This window comes from Polistes canadensis, unplaced genomic scaffold (genome assembly GCF_001313835.1).
Source record: "Polistes canadensis isolate GaletaPanama2010 unplaced genomic scaffold, ASM131383v1 scaffold_14, whole genome shotgun sequence".
NCBI lineage: Eukaryota > Metazoa > Arthropoda > Insecta > Hymenoptera > Vespidae > Polistes > Polistes canadensis.
Genome location: NW_014569561.1, coordinates 30,968 through 48,878, shown reverse-complemented (window position 1 = coordinate 48,878; position 17,911 = coordinate 30,968). Strand labels below are relative to the sequence as shown.

Here is a 17,911-nt window from a genome sequence, read left to right as displayed (position 1 = left end):
ATATACATATGTATATTCATCTAATATGTTCGCTCTCTCAACATGCATATATATATGTATATTATATAGATTTTTAAATTGTTACTATTACACAATATATAATCACGGTAATGCGCCACATATTCACTGGTTGATGACTGTCTCGTTGACAAAGGCCCGTACCTTGCCTGTGGTTGTGCTTGGTTGTGGTTGGAGCGGTTTTGGGAGAGAATTTTTTACTTGCTTCTTTTTTTAATATTATTACCTTTTTTAATTTGCACGTCTCATGTCGTGGCCTTGGCTTGCCTTCATATGAGATTCACCTATGACTTATGTATATATGTATGTATGTACGCGATCTCGTATATCTCTTTGCTATAACGTATGATACTTCTTTATATATATATATACAATTTATTTATTGATGACGTGTACATGTATAATATGTATGCACGCGTACCAAAATACATATATATAGCGTACATATAGACATAAAGACAGGCGTATATATAAGAAGCGTTTGCGTTTGCTTCACGAGTACCTACGCTCGTGTAGCACGTACGCGTTACGTGTATATACGCGCATTTCTCTGTATACGTATCGTAGAACATGTCTATACATATATGCACGCATGCATATATGTATGTATGTATTTATATCGCTCGTATTCATTGCGTAATTAATCGCTCGATTTACGAATTAATTGCGATTGAATACGCGTATAATGTATAACTACAATAGAGATACGTATCTATAGATTATAATACATTATAATTTCATACGTATGATACGTGCGTCCTGGCAGTCGTACGTCAATTAACAATAATTGCACCTACATGTTATGTACATTACGAAAGGCTGATGTAAGTAGATTTTATTGAGGCCGATCTCTTTCCTCTTTCTGTATCCTTTTCTTTCGTACTTTGTTCTTATTATACTCTTCTTTCGTAGAGTCTAATTTTATTCATTTTTATTTTCTTTTTTTTTTTTCTATTTTTTTGAAAAATTTTCTTTTTCTATTCCCCTTTTACTTTCTCCTCGGACGTATATCTATTGTGCGTATTCTTGTTCTTTTTTTTCTCTTTTTTTTTTTTATTTATTTGATTTTCTCTTTTTTCCCCCTTTTTATTGGTCCGATGCGTACAACACATGTATGTATCGTATATCGTCTAATTGCTATTAGTTTCAAAGGGAGTAATGATTCTCTTTCATCGGCACGATAAAAGAGAACGAGAAGCATGCCTGGCCTCCTTTTATGAGATCGCTTTATTTTTCTTGAAAATGTATGTTTTTCTCTCTTATATATATATATATATATATACATATATATACATATATATATTTCTCTCTTTCTCTTTCTCTTTCTCTACTATCCACCTTTTCTTTTTTCTTCTCTTATTTCCATTTATCTTATCATCCTGTTGTAGCTCTTCCTATGCAGGCTGCCATGACAGCACCGATCTTGTTAAAAATTAATATTGATCTTGAACAAACAAAAAAAGTCGTTTAAAAATATTTAGTAATATTTGATTATATCGATGGAAAGAAAATCCGTGTGGCACGGCGCACATCAGTCGGCTAGAGACTCATTTTTTTTTTTTGCCAACAAAATATTACTCCGTACGAATGGAAATATTCCGAATCCGCGTAAAAAAATGATAAAAAAAAAAAAAAACGTTTCTTTATTTTCCAGAGCAAATCTTGTAATTTAATAAATAGGTATCTTAGGGAATTTCTTCTCGTTTTGATTAGTTGAATGTTTCGTCCCTTTATTGGGACTTCTTCAGCAACTTAATCTATAAAATTCAGCATCTTTTTTATTGAATTATGTAATTTAACATTAATTACGTATCAACGAATAGGATCTTTAGTGATAATTCTTATATTTTGCTTAATATATTTCAAAACTCGAATAGAGATAGGGAAGGGTAGGGAAGGGTAAGGAAGGGAAAGGGTTGGATGTAAAAGCGTCCTTTCAATATCATCTCCCCTTGTATTTTACGAAGCAAGTTTGAGAGTTTTATTTTTGGACGAGTCAGCGTCCCGCACGTGTTCGTAGTTCGACCTCTGTTCTCCTTTTATGTCTGGTTAACGTTCATATCGTTCCGTTAATGATCTCTTTTTACACTTTCTTTTTTTTTCCCCAATTATCTACTTCCGATCGGTCGATGATTACGCGAAAAAGAACAAAAATTCAACGAGAAGATTATATTCAATTTGGGTAGAGATCATCAAGCGTTATTTTAGAAATACGTTTTTCGCGTTCGATCATTCCCAATGGTCGTATGTTTTCTTATTTTCCTTTACAAATTGTTATAAAAAAAAAAAAAAACATGATAGACGAAAAATGTGTATCTGTGAAAAGCGTAGAGAGAAAATAATGTAAGAGAAATGAAAGGTAGTGGAGTATGACAAAGATGGATAACAGAGAAGGAGAAAGAAACGTGTAGACGAAGAGAGAGAGAGAGAGAGAGTGAGTGAGAGAACTGGTGCGGGTGGATGCTGGCAGCAGCATTTATTGATCGCTCAGCAGCAAGCACATCTCTCTCTCTCTCTTTCTCTTTCTCTCTCGTCTCTCTACGGCATCAACCCCTTCGTAGAGGCTCGTTCAAGCCTCTCATCTCCTTCCGCAGGCACCCCTCTATTCTCTTTCCCTCCGTTTCTCGTAATTTCCATCGTAGTCTCGAAGCCTCTAGGCATTGGATTCGATCATAATAATTACTCGAGCAACCCTCTTTTCTCTCTCTCTCTCTCTCTCTCTCTCTCGCTATCATTTCCTCTAGTCGTTATCGATGGATGGTTCTTAGTTTCTTTCGTTTACTCGTATCCCCGATATCATTGAACGTTCGAACAAACAACGCTTGTTCTTTCTCGCATTAATTTCAATACTTACTTATAATTATATTACAATTAGATAATAGTTTTAAAGATAAAAATGAAGATCGTTAATAAAATATCGTTGAGAAAGAGATCGGTTAATAAGTAATATCCGGTCAATGATATATATATATATATATATAAACATTTCAAGTTGTTCGAATGAAAATATAACTTTTATTCGGTCAGTATCGCGAGTTTATTTCGTGGCGGAAATTAGGCGAAAAAGACGGCACCTCGTAATTTGCACGACACGGTTTATCGAGCTTTCCAAAAGATGGGATCATATCGCGAGTAGAATGTGTTGTTTCGGTCTTAATTACGGAGAACACGCGAAATACGAATCACTTCGATCGCGCTCTTATCCATCCACCAACAAGAGAAGCCAATTGGAATAAGGGAAAAGATCTTTACGAAGAGGAAGGAAAAATGACTATCAAAGAATAGGGTCGTCGTATAGGGGACGGAAAGAAATAAAACGTTTACAAGGGATAGTATATAAAAAGAAGATCGCGATAAAGGTGAATGGGGTGGGGGTGGGTGTATGTGTGTTATTGTTATCATCGTATGTATATTCGTAATTCGGCGACACGCGAACAGTAGTAGACTAGTGGTGGGTTTCGTAAAATATCGACACATTTTCCTAAAGGAAAATAAGGAAGCTTCTCAAACTCGCATAAAGATTGAATGAATGACCGACCTCGTTGGAAAATTTATTCGTTATCTCGATAATTCCCCCCACACCTCCCCCCCCCCTGTTCCCCAATGGACCGTGTACTCATCGAAGATAAGACTTTTCTTTGACATTTGCATATTCGGACTGCGCGCGCGACGGGACGTCCCCCACGCAAACATCTCAAAATTTACCTAATACTAGTCGAATTAAAACAATCTATCTATCTATCTCTATCTCTCTTTCTCTTCTATTATTTCCTTTCGTCCTCAATAAATGCGACCGATCCAACCTGCCAGTTGGAAATAATCAGCAACCCACTTCATGTACGTCACGAGATAAGTGGGAAAAAAATCTAGGTCGCGCGGGATTAAGGATCGGGGATTAGGTTGTAGCGGAATATATCGTCGTAACGGGTAATCGATTGAAGGCAAAAAAAAAAAAAAAANTTTTAATTTCTTTCTACCGTCCTGCCTTTCTAAAATGTTAAATTTCGAAAAGATATTTGACGATAAAACAAAAAAAAAAAAAAAAAAAAGGATAATAAAAAAAAAGAAAAAGAGTCTCGACCAGTAGACCGAGGGCGCCGTGACGCGCGTCGTTACGCGATTCGACTAAGAAAAAGGGGATAATAGAAAGGGAAGGAAATGAAAAGATAAGAAAAGAAAAGTGTTGAAGGCAAAGGACTAATGAATAAAATAAACAAAAAAAAAACGTGGGAAAACGCAGGATACAGGTTGCCGGCGATGCCGTGGAGCTGGCTGGGTGCGGCGGCGCCATCGGCAGCCGCGGCTGCAGCCGTTGCAGCAGCCGCGGTCACCCCATCCCCCGCAGCTGCACCCCTCGTCCTTACACCGAGGGCGGCAGCGAGACGAAGGTACAGACAATAAACACGATTTTCCCTTTTTCCCTTAACATTACCCTTAACCCTTAATCCTCTCTCTCTCTCTCTCTTTCTTTCTCTATCTCTCTCTCCCTCTCCCTCTCTCTCTCTCTCGCTTTCGCGCTCTAGTTTTCGGCGTTCAATAAAACGTGGACAAAGCTTCGGATCTTTCTCACGAAATAACGCTTCTTCTTCTTCTTCTTCTTCTTCGTCTTTACGACCCGTGTAATCATAATTGTAACTACACTTTTCCATCGCACAAGAGATCATAATTCTCATTGCGTTTGTGTTATAGCTTTTTTTTTTACTTTTTCTCTTTGTATCTTTGTCTCTATCTCTCTCTCTCTCTCTTTCTTTGTTTTACCTCTGTTTATCTCACACCAATACCACCACCCCTCCCTCTCCCCCTTGGAATGTGCCTGCACTGTTTATGCATATAACACCAAGCATTGCTCATGATAGATCCTAGTAGAATTAGAGTGCCGAATATAGTATTGTGTATCTACTTACATAGCTCGAATCGTTCCTCGATGAATCAATCAACCTATCGTCAAAGTTAAATGAATATACTCGCGACAACGGTGGATCAAGAGAGCCAACTTGTTCGGTAAAATTCATAAATTATCGATTACCTTTTTTGGTGTTGTTATTTGTTTCGCGTTGGTGTTGCTAATGTTATTGTTGTTATTTATTATCGATATATTCACACGTTTTGAACCGAACTATCGTATACCATCCTTATAGTTTCGTATTATTAAAGAAACTGAAACTTTCAAAGAAATATTTCGGATTGAGATTACGTTTTGTAATTGTATTGTTTTAGATTCGCGTATCTCTCCTCTCTCTCTCTCTCTCTCTCTCTCACTCTCTATCTTACTTCAGTCGTTAAATTTAACAAGTATACTACTACACTCTGTTCGAGTCGGTTCATTTTGTATTGTTCATTGCAAAAAAAAAAAAAATAGGATGGCACCGTAAATTGTAAAATGGGGGGAGCGTGTTTGTCTCTTCGTACGATATACTTGAAAAAAAAAAAAAAAAACCCCCCTACAACGTATTTTCGCGGAATGCTCTCTTCTTTTTTCGACATCGTTATATTTCGTTTGAGGGGACAAAAAAAGAAAAGAAAAAAAAGCGCGTGTGTAAATTAATGACGGTCTCTTTTCGAATGCGAATATCTAGATAGCTAGCTAGCTAACGTCGGTGAATGTACGCCTCGTATACGTGTTCGCACTTTTCAAGCAGTTATTTAACGCCAACGAAAGTCTGACGCCAAAGGATGCTGGCTAAAGGTAGGCAGAAAAGTATCTATCCCCATCTGTCCTCTCTTCTGCTTCCTATTTTCTTTTTTTTTTTTTTCTTCCTTAGTTCGTCTTTAGTGAGAGTGAGATAAAGAGGAATAGAGAGAGAGAGAGATGATTAAAAAAAAAGGGAAGAACAACGTCTCGTTTGACGAAACGAACAAAAATCTCTCGTTTGATATTCCTTCCTAAATGTTAATTCTTTAATTCTGAAAACTGACTCGCGTAATCTTTCTTATCTTCTGAAACACAATCGAGTATGATTTTGTTGAAAAATCATGCAACTTTTGGAATATCGTAGATTATTAGATGCTGAACATTCTCGAAACTTTTCTCTCCTCCTATAACCCTTACTTTTCTCACTCTTTCTCTCTTACTCTCTCTCTCTGTTTCTGTCTATCTCTATCTATCTAAATAAAAGGAAATCTCGTAAGACAGTCTGTGCGCTTCGTCTCGGGCATTTAGTCGCCTCGCCGGCATTCAACCAGTATCCAACCAAACGCCGATCAATGTATCCTGCAAAACTTGACAAAATGAGGAGGAGATGAAAATAATGCGAGAACACAAAAAAAAGAAAAGCAAAGCAAAGAAATTGAAGATAAGACGAAAAAAAAAAAAGGTAAGAAAACAAAATGTTGGCATGTGCGCATTGTTTCAGCTGCAGCATTAAGAGGAGTGGCAATCCAAAGGGGAAGAGTTGGAGCGGCAAGGGCAGCTTTCCCGAGCAGTGCGGCGGCGTTGGCGTTGGCCAGAAACCCAGGGCCGCTCGCAGCAGCAGCCGCTGCAACGGCCCTTCATCCCTTTGCGCCTGCGTAAGTACACTTATTTTTCCCTTCTCGACGCTTTTGCTCTCTCTTTCTATCTGTCTCTCTCTGTCTCTTTCTGTCTGTCTGTCATCTTTTACTCAATCTTTCCACTTTCCCAGAGACATCTTTGAAATTGTATCATAAAAAATATGCGAAAAGTTTCGCGTCTAAAACGATTCGTAATAATGATATAAACGACATTACGGTTTTTTTTTCCAATATCATTGCGATAAATAAACGATCAAAATGATTAATAAATGCGACGAAAATAATTTGAAAAAGAGAGCATGTCTTATCTTGAGATAGTCGACCGGCCGGCCGGCAGGCATCGCATCGATTTCAAAAAACAAAAAAAAAGGATCGAGGAGAATCTTTTGCATGAAACATATTTTTTTGTCCGGATCGTAAGATCTATGTGGTAAACAATGCATTTTTTTTTTAAATCATCGAGAGGAAGGAGGAGATATAAAGCTTATACGCGACAAACGATTCGAATTTTTCCTAAACGCATGAGAAAATAATTTAATAAAATAACGATATTTATTTTATTATATTAACGATTCATTTATGAAATATGTACAATAAAATTGTAAGGACGACGAATCGTTTGTCGCAAAAAGAAAGAAGAAGCTTCGCCAACACACGTATTGCCCGTTTGCTTTTGTGTATTTCATAGATAAATAGATACCAACATACATGTGTGGTGTGTAAATATAATATATAATACCTGAGAATATATAGAATTGCATCTGCACGAATTCCAATCGCAGCAAGGAACTAATCCTAATGCATCACGTAAATTACGATCATTTTATAGCTACGGAGAATGGAGGAGAGAGCCCCTCCCCTCTATCCCCTATCCCCTAGTTCATCTCCCTTTTTTTGCAAGCACATCAGACAACAAAAGAAACCGTCCTTCGTTGCCTTCGTCGATTTTTTTGTCGACGCGCGTTCGAGCAACAATTTTTTACGCGACAAATGAACACCTAATTTTTCCTAAATTTTCAATCGGATAATAAAAATCGAGGAGAAAAAAATTAAATAAAATTAAAAAAGAAAAAAAGAAGGACCGATCAACTTTCTTCGACCTCCTCCTCCTCATCAATAATATATATATATAAATCTTTTGAACCCTTTCTTCCACCTGAACCCACCCCTCTCCATCTCTTCGCCAAAAAATATCTAAAATATATAATCGCTGATTTTGTTGATTTGAATATTTTTCAGCGTCTACTACGACCCCTTCTTGGCAGCACACGCAGCGACACAGGACCCCAATTACAGGCTACAGGTGAGATTATACGTTTCAACGTGTGTGTGAGAGAGATATTATATTTTTCCAATGCAAGATAATATCCGCTTCCGGTGCACGGAGCGACAAACGCGGCGGGAAGAGGAAGAGGAGACGCGTAAGAGGGGTGCACTGCTTATATTAGGAATGACGAAAAAAATATCAGAGCGTAAATTTGGCAAATTTACCTAATCGGTTATACGTTTTTTTCTGTTTTTATTTTTTTGTTCATGGAACCGCTTCCTTGTTTTGCTCGACAAAAAACAACAACAAAAATATTTTTTCAGCTTATTCGAACCGCGATTGCTTTATGCATAAAAAAAGTGAATTCTTTCACAAACATATATGCGTGCATGCATGTGCATTCGCGAGATTGCTTACAATTTGACAATAAATAAAATCGAATGGAAAAACACGGCCCCTTTCCATGATATTTATCTGTAATAATGAAAAGAAGGAAAATTTTCGTTACGACAATAATAATAATAATTAAGGGGATGAAAAAAATCGCGCGTGCACCGTGTCAAAGCGGACAATTTCGATATTTGATAGGAAAAACTAAAGTCTATTGATTTACGGACCCGTTTAGTTGGAATGGCCACAAGCTACAGCCGAAGTTAGTCAAGACATTATTTTCTGCAAGCCTTGCTATTACACGAAATGCAATAAAGCACCGAATAATAATGATCTTCGGGTCACGAATCATTCTTCTACTTCTCGCCTTTATTTTGATCGTCGATCAGCAGCAGGCATTGTCGTTGTTTTCCATGATCTTACTACTACTACTGCATACACACGCATACTTGTTACTCGTCGTATACTCTTTCTCTACCTCTACTCTGCCTTTCGCGTTGCGACGTGCGCTATCTCACTTTTTTTTTTTCTATTCTCTTCAAATCTCTGGAAGAACCCAGCCTCTCTTCTCTCTCTCTCTCTCTCTCTTTCTTTCTTTCTTTCTTTCGTCTCTTACGTCTCTTTATATAGGTAACATAAAGAGATGTGCAAAGTAAAAAGGAAATCGCAAAGAGTGAAAGCCTCACCGTTGAAGGGAGAGAGAGAAAGAGAGAGAGAGAGAGAGAGAGAAAGCAAACGTTGTCTCCCAATGCTTTAATAGAAGAGAGATTGTTTTCCTTTTATCCTTTTCCTTCTCTTTTATTTCGATTTTTATTTCTATTTTTTTTTTGGTTTTTCTCTGAAAGAATAGAGGTAAAAAAAAGTGGTAGATAAAATATTATGTAAATAGCGCAATTATCGAAGATATCCTCGCGCATTGAAACTTCTTTTCAGGTTTGCCGTTTGTGTTTCAGGCTAAAGCACCCGCTCTGGAGGTAGGATTTTGATGGGGGTGGTCCGCCCATTCAAACGTATTTCTCTATATCTCTCCTTTGTTTTCATTATTTCTTTATCTATTTTATTTATTTTCATTTTATTTTATATTTTCATAAATTATTATCAAAAAACAAACAGTTATATTATTATGCTTTTAATAACGTGTCTCTTTTTATTATACTCTTCTTATATCGTTCTTCTTGCTTATCGCGAAAAATCGCAAATAATGTTCGCCGATCTCGATCGTAGAATTAGCAATTGAATAAATTAACATCCGCTTATTTGGAATTAAATAAAAAGAAATGTGCCGAACTTGTGTTACAAGTAAAATATCATTTCGCATAATAATAGTTGCATTATTTTATAAATACGCTTTGGCAAATATTTCTCTTTTATCTTCGAATCAAGCGGGGAACATAATCTTTTGTCTGGAAAATGGAGAGTAGACGCGTGCGAGTGGGGGGGTTTCTTTTTTTTTCTTATTTGTGCTTTTATCTGACACACGGTGATCCTATTTACGAGACGTTCCACATTGAAAACGAGATTACCAATTCCGTTCCTTACTTATCAAGGATTAATCCTAAGATGTAGGAACACGATCGCAACCTTTTACACCATTGAATTAAATTTCTTTTCTCAGCTCTTTATCCCCCCCTCGAATATATTACAAACAAGGAGAAAATCTAACGAGTTCGGCGAACGCTATGCGACAAAGAACTCTTTCGACAATCGAATCTCCATTTATTTTATATTTTGGATTCTTTTCTCCGGGGTGAAATGAAATCGCTGCTTCGCTTCCGTTTTCAATTGCTCTTTTCCCCCCTTTTCTTCTTTACAATCGTGATCTCGTTAGTTGCATCTCTATTGTTTTACAATTGTACCAAGTTACAAAGTTACGTAACGCGCACGTCGATTACGTAGATCTTACATACGTTTTTTCTTTTTCTTACACCAGATAATAATTCTATATTTGTTATTATTATTATTATTATTATTTACATATTTTTTATTTCTATTTATTAACGCCAAATTCTCTATTTGTTGGGTTGCATATAGGTACTACTTGTATACCTTGCCGGTGCATTCGTAATAATTTGCATTATACTCGCATTCAATAAACTTGTGTATATCTTTGCGTAGGCGTAGGTATATATACCTGTACATACGTATACAGATTTAAATATTGCATAAAACCTATCGCAATACCTTTCGTAGATGGCATCGAATTTTTGCGTTTCCCCGCAAAGTATCTAAAGTGTCGAAAGATGTTCAATTAAGTAAATCGACCTACACTAATGTTTTTAATACCACTAGGCATGCTTCTAGTGGAACCAAGTAGATAATTATTTCCCTTTCAACAAAAAAAAAACATAACAACAAGGAATAGTTCATGAAAACTTTATTGAATGAACATTACCGTCATTCTTCCTTGCGTGTTTTCGAACTCGTCCTTCCGTTATCCTTTTTTTTTTTTTTTTTTTTTTTTTTTTTTTTTTTTNTGCTTCTAGTGGAACCAAGTAGATAATTATTTCCCTTTCAACAAAAAAAAAACATAACAACAAGGAATAGTTCATGAAAACTTTATTGAAAGATCGTTTCCGTGCTTTCGAAAAGTACAGAGAAGGGTAACCTTTTCCTCTTTCATTTCATTTTTTTTTTTTTTTTCTTTTCTTTTCTTTTCTATCTTGCACCTTAAATCCACACGTAATGGCTTCTTTCAAATCAGTCGACAAAATAACAAGCTCTCTCTCTTGTTTACGAAAGATGCGAAACTTTTCTGGCGCCATCTAAATTTTGTTTTCGTTGCACTCGTTCCTATTTTCGCAATCGAAGTTTTGCCTTTTTGTAAGTTAAAGAAAAGGGAATATTTTGTGGAAAATTTGTCTAGTGTCGAGGTCGATGATTATTTTTTTTTTTCTTTTTTTTTTTTATCATAAACGTAATCGATAGATCGGATTAAAAGAAGGACATCTTTGGAGAGTAACTGCAAATATTTCCTCTCTCCTTTTATCTTTCTCTATCTTTTTCCACACACACACACATCTTTGCTTCGACATATCATAGATACCTACACGCTATAGTCATTCAAAATTATCTATGCACTTTGGCTTTTCTTCTTCTCTCGAAAAGACATTTTTCGTCTTCGCATGAATCGTATACTTTTTTCCTCTTTTGTTTATCACCTTTTTTCGCTTCATTTCTCATCGGAAAAAAAATTGTTGTATCTTCTCGTTAAAAATAAATCTCTTGCGTAAGATAAATTTTACTAAAGTTTTATTATATATATATATAGTAAATTCATCCAATAAAAAATGTACGCAATTCGAGAACGTTTCCAAGTTATATTAAATTTGCTAGACAAATAGAAGAGAGGGTCGCGTAGCGAATATTCCCTTGTATCGTAAAGACGTTAACATAGTCGTTAATGTTGCTTTTTTGGCAATGACACGAGAGCGATCTCAACAAAACACCGTTTAAACATCGTTTGCTCGCAATAGGTCCATCATCGTCGGTGCGACACTACAACGAGAGAAAGAGAGAGAGAGAAATAAAATACCAAAGCTCGCCCCCGCCTCTCACCCTGCCCCTGTTTGCGAGATACGCGTCGCGTATTTTAAGTTCAACTGAGGAATCCCGAGGCTTTTAAAATGTTGCATCGCTTTGTTCCCTCCACCTTTCTCTCTCTCTCTCTCCTGAGATATTATTTGCAATATTCAAAAAAATTTCCTAATTATTAATAAGTATTGTAAAAAAATATTTGATAGATAAAATTGATATATAAATCGTCTCGACGATGATTAGAAAGACACCCCCCTGGCCTGGCCCCTTTATACGCGAGTCATCGTCATCGTCTCAGTAATGTCCTAACACAATGTTATATAACATTAAAAAAAAATAATTATTTATATCGTATTCGTGTCTGTCATTATTATATTTTCCTCTCTTGTACTATCGATCTCTAGTCCATTACTCTTTTTGTTCATATACTTCGAGCTTGCTTTTGAGCCTTGCATGGCGGGTCATGATTATTGTTTCAGGCAGCTGCAGCGGCGGCCGCAGCATCGCCATTGCTAAAGACGCCACTCTCGACGGCACAGCAAGCGAGTTATGCAGCTGCAGCAACCTACACGGCGGTGGCTGCGCGCGCATACGGCGCAGCTGCAGCAGCAGCACAACCGGTCGCAGGATATGCCGCAGTCGCGGGGTGAGTATTATCTTTATTGCAACTTAACGACCAACCCTCTTCTTCTTCTTCTTCTTCTCCCCTCTTAATCCCCTCTTCTTCTAGTCCATGCAACTACTGTTTTTGTGTTTTGTTTTTTTTTTATATATACATGATCCATGTTGCATTGTCGAACTTTGCAGAAGGAATCGTCGTCGCGGGCGAGCTCTTAGGAGTCGCAGATTCGAAGAAATTGCCGAAAGCCAATCATCCTTTACTCCTCAAGAACGTCCCAATGATAATCCCGATGAAAAATTTTAAAACATATCACGAATTCGTTCGTATATCCTATTATTTTCATTTTATTCTCCTAATAAAATTGTATTATACCTGTGATCATTCTCTCTCTCTCTCTCTCTCTTTCTTCTTTATCATCTTTTTGTCGATACCAATTGCCATTTTCATAATGATTTACCCCCTTTGATTTAACAAAAACATCTCTAAATACGTATTATGATTTTGCTGCAGTTATGGACGAGAATATCCCGACCCTTATCTCGGACACGGCATTGGTCCAGTCGCAGGATACGGGGTAAGAAGAAAATGTTGTGTTAGACGATCATAGATATATCAAATATATCGTTGACCCTTAACTGAAATTTTCTTTTCTTTTATGTTTTTTTAGGCAACGGTCTATAGAGGCGGATACAACAGATTTACGCCTTATTAAATAAGAGCTTAGAAAGAGAGAGAGAGAGAAAGAGAAAGAGAGAGAAAGAGAGCTTAGAAAAAGGGTCGGCAAAAAACATGAGCAGAAAAGCGACAATAACAACGTAGTCGCCAATAACACAATCGCAATACAACGGCAGAGCGGATACATGTTCGCGCACACGCATATGCAACTACCTACACGGAGGCGACACATTTAACATTTACACGCAAAAGAAGCATAAAGGAAAGAAGCGCTAGCGACGTCTGGACCCTTCGCGCCTGCCAACGTTCGAGAACAGCTGTCCTCCCTCGTTCCACCACCATCAACGACGCGTCCTCCCCGATCGCTTGACCAAATCATCCCACGCTCTTTTTGTCCTCGAACATTTACGTCTTTTAAATCATTAATAAGAAAGAGAGAAAGAGAGAGAAAGAGAGAGAGAAAGAGAGAGAGAGAGAGAGAGACCTTTCCCCTCTTTCTTATTCAAATTTATTTATCAAAAGCAGTCTGGAAAAAAAAAGCTAAAGAAAGAAAGCATAAACATTCTACTGAATGGTTGCGGATGAAAAACACCTATCTCTCTTAGAAAAGTGATATTCGCGTTATTTTGATAAAAAAATGCGCGACTGAACAACGAAGAATACACAGCAGCCGCCGGACGTTGCACTGGATTTTTTCAACGACGGGGTCTAGTCAGATACTCTCTCTCTTATCGGTTCCTAATCGAAGCACCACCGATTTTTAAACATCGCAAACGTTTTCAACGTCGAATTCAAAATAATAGATGACACCTAACTCTGATTCTTTATAATGAAGAATTTAGATTTGAAAACGTATTCAATACTCTGGCAAGGCGAACCGAAGGACTCGCTACCGCGTATGCCTAATATATTATGTCCCTTCGAAATATTCGTTCGCCTTTCCATTTTTTTTTCTTCTTCTTCTTCTTCTTCTTTTTGTTTTTATTCTTTTTCTTTTTCTTTTTTTTTCCCCCTCTTTATCCCTTTACATTGTATTCTAGAAACGATAGAAATTAAGTCGATAAACCAAATCGAAACGTACGTTTCTTGTGCAAATGTAGCTTAACACGTTTACGTTCAGTTTCTAAGGCACTTGCTATTTTTATTATTATTATTATTATTATTAATATTTTATTATATTATTTTATCATTCTATTACTATTAACGATATTACATCGCGCGAAAGATCTTTTATTGAGAAGAAAAGAAAGCAAGAAAGAAAAATAGTGGTCACAGGCTCTCGTTAACGAGAGAACACATACGCGCATTAATCGCTACCAAGTTTTAACATTGATGAAAGAAATGTGTTTGTGGCTTAACTATATCGTGCCGACAATCGTCCTTGTATTTTTCAAAGATCGATCTGTCGAATAATCGGGGAAACGGGAAAAGAAGGAAAAGTCTCGATGCCGACGAACAATTTGTGTATCTTTGTTTCGCGTATTTCAAATAAACGTATAAAACGTTTATAATATCATTATGTATATTTTTGATACGTCGTTCTTTATATACTCACGCGCCGTGATAGCGTACAATTAATTATTTGTGAATTTTTATAGAAAGATTTTGGTATTAAGCTTTGCATATAATTGTTTTAATTGAATATCTTAGTAATGATAACAAACGGGGACGTAGAAAAAAATTGGGTCCTTAGTTAGTTTTTTTGCTGAAAACAATTTGTCTCGAGAAACGCGTATTTCTCAAGAAAAATATAAATCATTGAAAGATTCGTAATTCCTTGCTCTCGCTTCTTCCGGTTATAGTTAAAAGAATTAAATAGATATCACGGAAGAGGAATAACAAAATCGAATTTACACTTTTCCATCGAAAAATGTGAATTATAAATCGAAATGAAAATTGAACGCACATTGAGACGAGTGAGAGTGATATATATATATATATTACCCTACACCCTTATCTTTTAAGTTACAATATTAGCGCGCGAGGATTAATCTAAATATTATACGTAAGCGAATAAGACATTTCTTACGATAGAATAAATAGAAGGAAATAAGGAAATCGTTGCGCGCGCAAGATTTACGCTCCTAAATAGTAAACGATATAAATGGAAGAGGGAGAAAGGGGATGATGAACAGGCAATATGAAAAATGCGAGGAATATACACGATAGTAGCCAAATATGACGAAAGATTTATTTTTACCTATCTAACGGCTAGAATAACCGTTATTTTATCGTTTACTTTATACATCTCCCTAGAATATTAGAATAAGATTACCAATGCATAGCTCTCTTTCTTTCTCTCTCTATCTCTCTATCTCTCTCTATCTCTATCTCTATCTCTCGAGACTTTTCCAAATGGACTAATGTAAGAAAAAGAAAAAAAGAGGTCTTTTTGCTTGCGTGTGCATGGCTGCCAGTTATATAAATGTGTAAATAGAGAACGATCGATCGTCGAGCACAAAGAGCGTAGCCGAAGAGGATTCAAGATATACTCATAATTTTCTTTTAAGCGTTAAGATTGATGATGGATCGTTAGATCCTAACACAATATCCAACAAATATGAAAATGTCTAAATGAGGTAATCTTAATTGCTACGTGATTAAAGTTACGATTAGGATTAGAAAATACGATTACGATTACGATTAACTTTATTCAACCAAGAAGAAGATAGCTCGAAAAATGGCTATTATTAAAGTCGATAATTCATTCTTTTCTTTAATGAGAAAAAGAAGAATTGAACAAAAAATAAATAGAACCACTATAGTATTTAGAAGAAGAGTTCATTAATCCCATTGAAAATATTGAACATTTCAAAGAATGCGTCTCGAATGAACGAATTGCTTTCAGAATTAATTCTATGTAATGTAAACTGTGACTAAAATTTATACTTAACTCGTAATCGATATCTTTATCTGTAGGCTATCATCACTATAAAATAGTTACTAGAAATTAAGTCAAGCTCAAATTAAGGAAAAAGCGCGTCACAACTGCACAATTATATATTTCGTTCTTCTCTTCTCTTTCTTCTTAACCTTTGACTTTTGTCTTTTAGTGAAAACAAAAACAAAGAAAAAAAAAACCGTGTAAAGACAATTTTAAATACCAGGAGGGTTTTTTTCATTTGACTCTTAGTCGATTATACCTTAGAAAAAATCATCGAGTGTACCGAAAGGAAAAGAAGAAAAAAATTATCCAAACATAATTGTAATAAAATAATTAAGAAAGAAACGTGAATTAAAAGCACTGAATATCTAAATTCATTTCATGATTTCTCGCGTGTCGGCGGCTTTCTATCAGATTAGTTATTACAAAAATGCAAAAACAAAACGAAATGGGGAAAAAAAAGGATGGAAGAACAAAAAATCAAGAGATAAGCGAGCAGAATAGAACGTTATTCAATGATACGCACCGTATGTTATACGTATAAATCTTACAACTAGCGATATAAAACATTAATTAACATTAAAGGAAATTTTTAATGAAATTTAGATGAATACATGACGTAATGACACATCTAACGAGCAACATATCCTAGCGTATTAGGCAGGGCGTAAACCGAGATCTCTCTGTGCTTTTTACCGTCTTAAAATTAGTTATACGAGAGAATCGACGTTGCGTCAGGAGGCAAAGAAAGGACAACAAGTATAACACGTGTAACACTCATACAAACTCATTCACCCGTAATACTCGAAAGGAGTTGGAATCGTTGTCTCGAAATAAAAGTAACAACAACTCCTTGCGATAAGATGAAAGAAAAAAAAAATAAAATTTAAAAAAACATATATATATATACATATATATATATATAGATACACATACAAATAGATAGCGTAAAAGCAACAATATAAAGTAAAGGAAACATGGGCCGAGCAACAAGGACAAATTCCAACGCTCTTTATAATGAATCTTGACAAAAGTCGCGTGCCCATTTTTGAATAATTGCAAAAGAAAATGTTAGAAAAAAAAAAAAAAAAAAATAAAAATAAAAATATGTAATACGAGGAAAAAGAATGTTCCATGACATTAAAGCGTTGATGGCACAACAATGATTATTACCTACATTTAGGTCAAAGATTTGCGTGCGTGCGTGCGTACGTGTGTTAAGTGAATGAATGTAAAAAGTTTATCGTGTGTGTGTGTGTGTGTGTGTGTGTGTGTGTGCGTGCGCAAGAGAGCGTAATAACGCGTATAAGTAAAATGAGAAAACGCATCTCGTGTACCTCTTCGAATCAAGAACACTTTTTTTCTTCTCGTTTTAAAAACTTTATATTCTGAATTATTAATAATGTTATCATTAATTAAATTGTAATGTGTGAAAGTAAATGGAAAGGAACAGGCGGAAAAAAAGAAAGAAAAGAAAAAAAAAACTCTTCAGCAAACGCAGAAAATAAAAAGCACGAGCGAACAATTTAGACGAGCGATACCTGTCAATTTTCGTTTTTCTCTCTTAGCGCGCTAAACAATATACGTATTTATATATTCTAGTGGATACGATTCGCGAACGAAAATGACGCTTCCAATGCTTCGTCTTCGTTCGCAAATTGACAAGAAACATTTTGCTATAATTCACAGTGCGAATCGTTTCATTTTTTTTTTCTTGCACATTATCCCTCAAACGCGCGCGCGCGCGCGCGCACAACTTTTAACATAATTGAAAAGATACGCTATAGACCTACATATATATATATATATATATATGTATATATATGTATATATATATATGTATGTATATATAAGTATATGTATATATATTTGAATATATATATATATATATATACATAAATATGACATAGCAAAAGGAAGAGGAATCAGAGAGAGAGAGAGAGAGAGAAAGAGAGAGAGAGAGAGAAACGTGAGAAACAGGAAATACAATCATCGCGAACTTTAGTTGCAAAATACTGATAGGGATAAAAGG

At 35.8% G+C, this 17,911-nt stretch overlaps 1 protein-coding gene across 15 annotated transcripts in view; it reads left to right on the top strand.

The window, feature by feature from the left end:
• Positions 1-17,427, top strand: part of LOC106793443 (RNA binding protein fox-1 homolog 2-like) — an 80,780-nt gene extending 63,353 nt beyond the window's left edge. For 3 of the 15 annotated variants that reach the window (XM_014760359.1, XM_014760361.1, XM_014760360.1), the window contains 7 exons: positions 4,259-4,406; positions 6,372-6,525; positions 7,747-7,810; positions 8,400-8,426; positions 12,178-12,344; positions 12,831-12,894; positions 12,988-17,427. In XM_014760359.1, coding sequence (XP_014615845.1) covers positions 4,259-4,406; positions 6,372-6,525; positions 7,747-7,810; positions 8,400-8,426; positions 12,178-12,344; positions 12,831-12,894; positions 12,988-13,001 — 638 coding nt within the window. In that variant the 3' untranslated portion in view covers positions 13,002-17,427. Of the gene's footprint in view, positions 1-4,258; positions 4,407-6,371; positions 6,526-7,746; positions 7,811-8,399; positions 8,427-9,117; positions 9,139-12,177; positions 12,345-12,830; positions 12,895-12,987 lie in introns of those variants that run through there. The other 12 variants (XM_014760363.1, XM_014760357.1, XM_014760365.1 and 9 more) reach the window with 11 other exon arrangements.
• The last annotated feature ends 484 nt before the right edge of the window (positions 17,428-17,911 follow it).